Genomic DNA, 2,110 nt, shown 5'->3' on the forward strand with positions numbered 1-2,110 from the left:
GGGGGCGGCGGGGGGGGCGGCGGGCGGCTGCTGGGTCTCGGCCTCGCTGCTCATGGTTGCGGTGATGGTGACTGGGGCCGGCTGCGGCAGCTACGGCTCCTCCCGGGGTGTGATGGTAACTAGGCCGGCGGCGGCGGTGGGGCTGCTCAGGGCTCTCTGGGGTCCGCTCTCCGCTCCCGCTACCGATCGAACTAGCGAGAATGGCGGGACGGGCGGGATAAGCCCTGCGTTCGACCCGCCCTAAGCATCTTTCACTGGCCAGAAATATTGTCAATCTCGCCACCTGACCCCAATTCCTGACACCTATTGGCTAATGTTTTATCACTCCTCCACTTTCATTGGCTCTTAGGCGGCTAATTCGACCGACCTACAACCGTTCCTGCCTCCGCCGCCGCCATAGAGACCGGAACTAGAATTAGAGTAGTCGCCACGAGAACCATAGAGTACCCGAGAGGACGGGCAGAGTGAACGTGACTTTCACGAGGCTGCAGCTTGGGCTGGCGGGCCATACGTCCAGGCTTGTTTCTTGGTCGTAGGAAAGGCACGGCTAAACGCCTGAGCTGGGATTACCTGATCCGGGGGCTTGGAAGGGGCCCCGCCGATACCTTAGCCCCATGTGGAAAGGCCTACCTTCCTTCCTGCTTCAAATATGGTCCTTGTGACCTCAGACCATTACTGCCAATAGAGCCGTCTTTTCTACAATGGCCGTGTTACTTGCGGCACAGCAGAGGATTTCTGGAACAGACTTAAACGTATGCATTCAAAGAGCGTCCGTTTTCGGCGGAGCAGTCACCTTGGAGGGACCACGCAGGCTCTCAGGCTGCCACTGCTCGGCACATTTAGGGCGGAGGGCGGGGGCGTACTCCATGGGGATCTGCCTTACGATCCATTTTACCAGGCATGTTAAGGGCTGTCTTATTAAACATTCACGTCTTTTTGCATTGGCCACAAATCAGAGTTAATATCAAAAAACGTTTATTGAGCAAGCTAGGCATTTTTCTTGCATTTTATTCTTACAACAGACACGTGAAATAGGGATTACTATGCACGTTTCACAAACGATTTATAATCGAGGTTGCCACATGCTGCAGCTGAAGTTCTTAATTCGTTGTTTATTAAGCGTCTACTATCTGCTTGGGATAGACTAGTCTGCCAGTTTCTGCCTTAAATTCAGTGTAGGGATGAAGTCAGAAACTTAAACACCCAACACCCCAGCGTTGCAAAAACAAAGCATTTAAGGATTGAAAGTGGAGTGCTGACTGCAGGCACTTGGAGGTTTATGCAAAGACCTAGAGGCTAGACAAGATAGGGTTTGACTGGAATGCAAGTATTACAATAAGACTATAATGAAGACATTGGGTTACAGAGGTAGGCAGGGTGAAATTAGGGGTATTTTATTTGGAATTCATCCTAAAGGCAATAGTGAGAAGAGTAATTTAGAGCTGTAACCAGGGAGTGGCATAATTTATTTAATGGTTGCTAAATGGAGAACGGGTTGAAGAAGGGCAAAAATGGAAGTAGGGAAAAGTTAGGCTAGTGCAATAGTCCTTATCCCATCAGTATCATCCAGGCCTGTCAATTCTACTTCCTAAAGGCCTCCTTGAATCAGTCCTAAAAATCTTTAATCTCTTCATTCCTCCTGCCACCACTCTAGTGTAGGCCGTTATCTATTGCTTAGAGCAGTAGGCAAATTTTTGTTTTTCCAAAAAAACTTTTATGGACACTAAAATTTGAATTTCATGTAATTTTTACATCACATATTCTTTAGATATTTTCAACCATTTAAACATTAAAAACCATTCTTATTCTTAACCATGAGCCATTGAAAAACGGAGATGGCCCGCTAACTGTAGTTTGCTGACCCTATCTTAGAGCACTGCTATGGCCTCCTAGCCAGTCTCTCTACCTCTTTCTTACTCTAATATTCCCCACCACAACATCCAGAGTGTTCTTTTGAACATGACACTGTCTTATTTAAAATCTTTCGGTGACTACCACCACCCTTAAGAAGGTCCAAATTTCTTAATGTGGTTTACAGGACTCTATGACTTCTTTAAACTTACCTCTCATCTTTCACATTCCTTGTCCAATCTTCCAGACCTTTAGCCAT

At 47.4% G+C, this 2,110-nt stretch overlaps 1 protein-coding gene across 1 annotated transcript in view; it reads right to left on the reverse strand.

Annotated features, from left to right (window-relative positions):
• YBX1 (Y-box binding protein 1) overlaps positions 1 to 2,110 on the reverse strand; it is a 21,883-nt gene extending 19,773 nt beyond the window's left edge. Inside the window, exon 1 of the mRNA XM_011377980.1 lies at positions 2,064 to 2,110. Within this exon, the coding sequence (XP_011376282.1) occupies positions 2,064 to 2,110 (47 nt within the window). The remainder of the gene's footprint in view (positions 1 to 2,063) is intronic.

Source organism: Pteropus vampyrus, unplaced genomic scaffold, assembly GCF_000151845.1.
Source record: "Pteropus vampyrus isolate Shadow unplaced genomic scaffold, Pvam_2.0 Scaffold326, whole genome shotgun sequence".
NCBI lineage: Eukaryota > Metazoa > Chordata > Mammalia > Chiroptera > Pteropodidae > Pteropus > Pteropus vampyrus.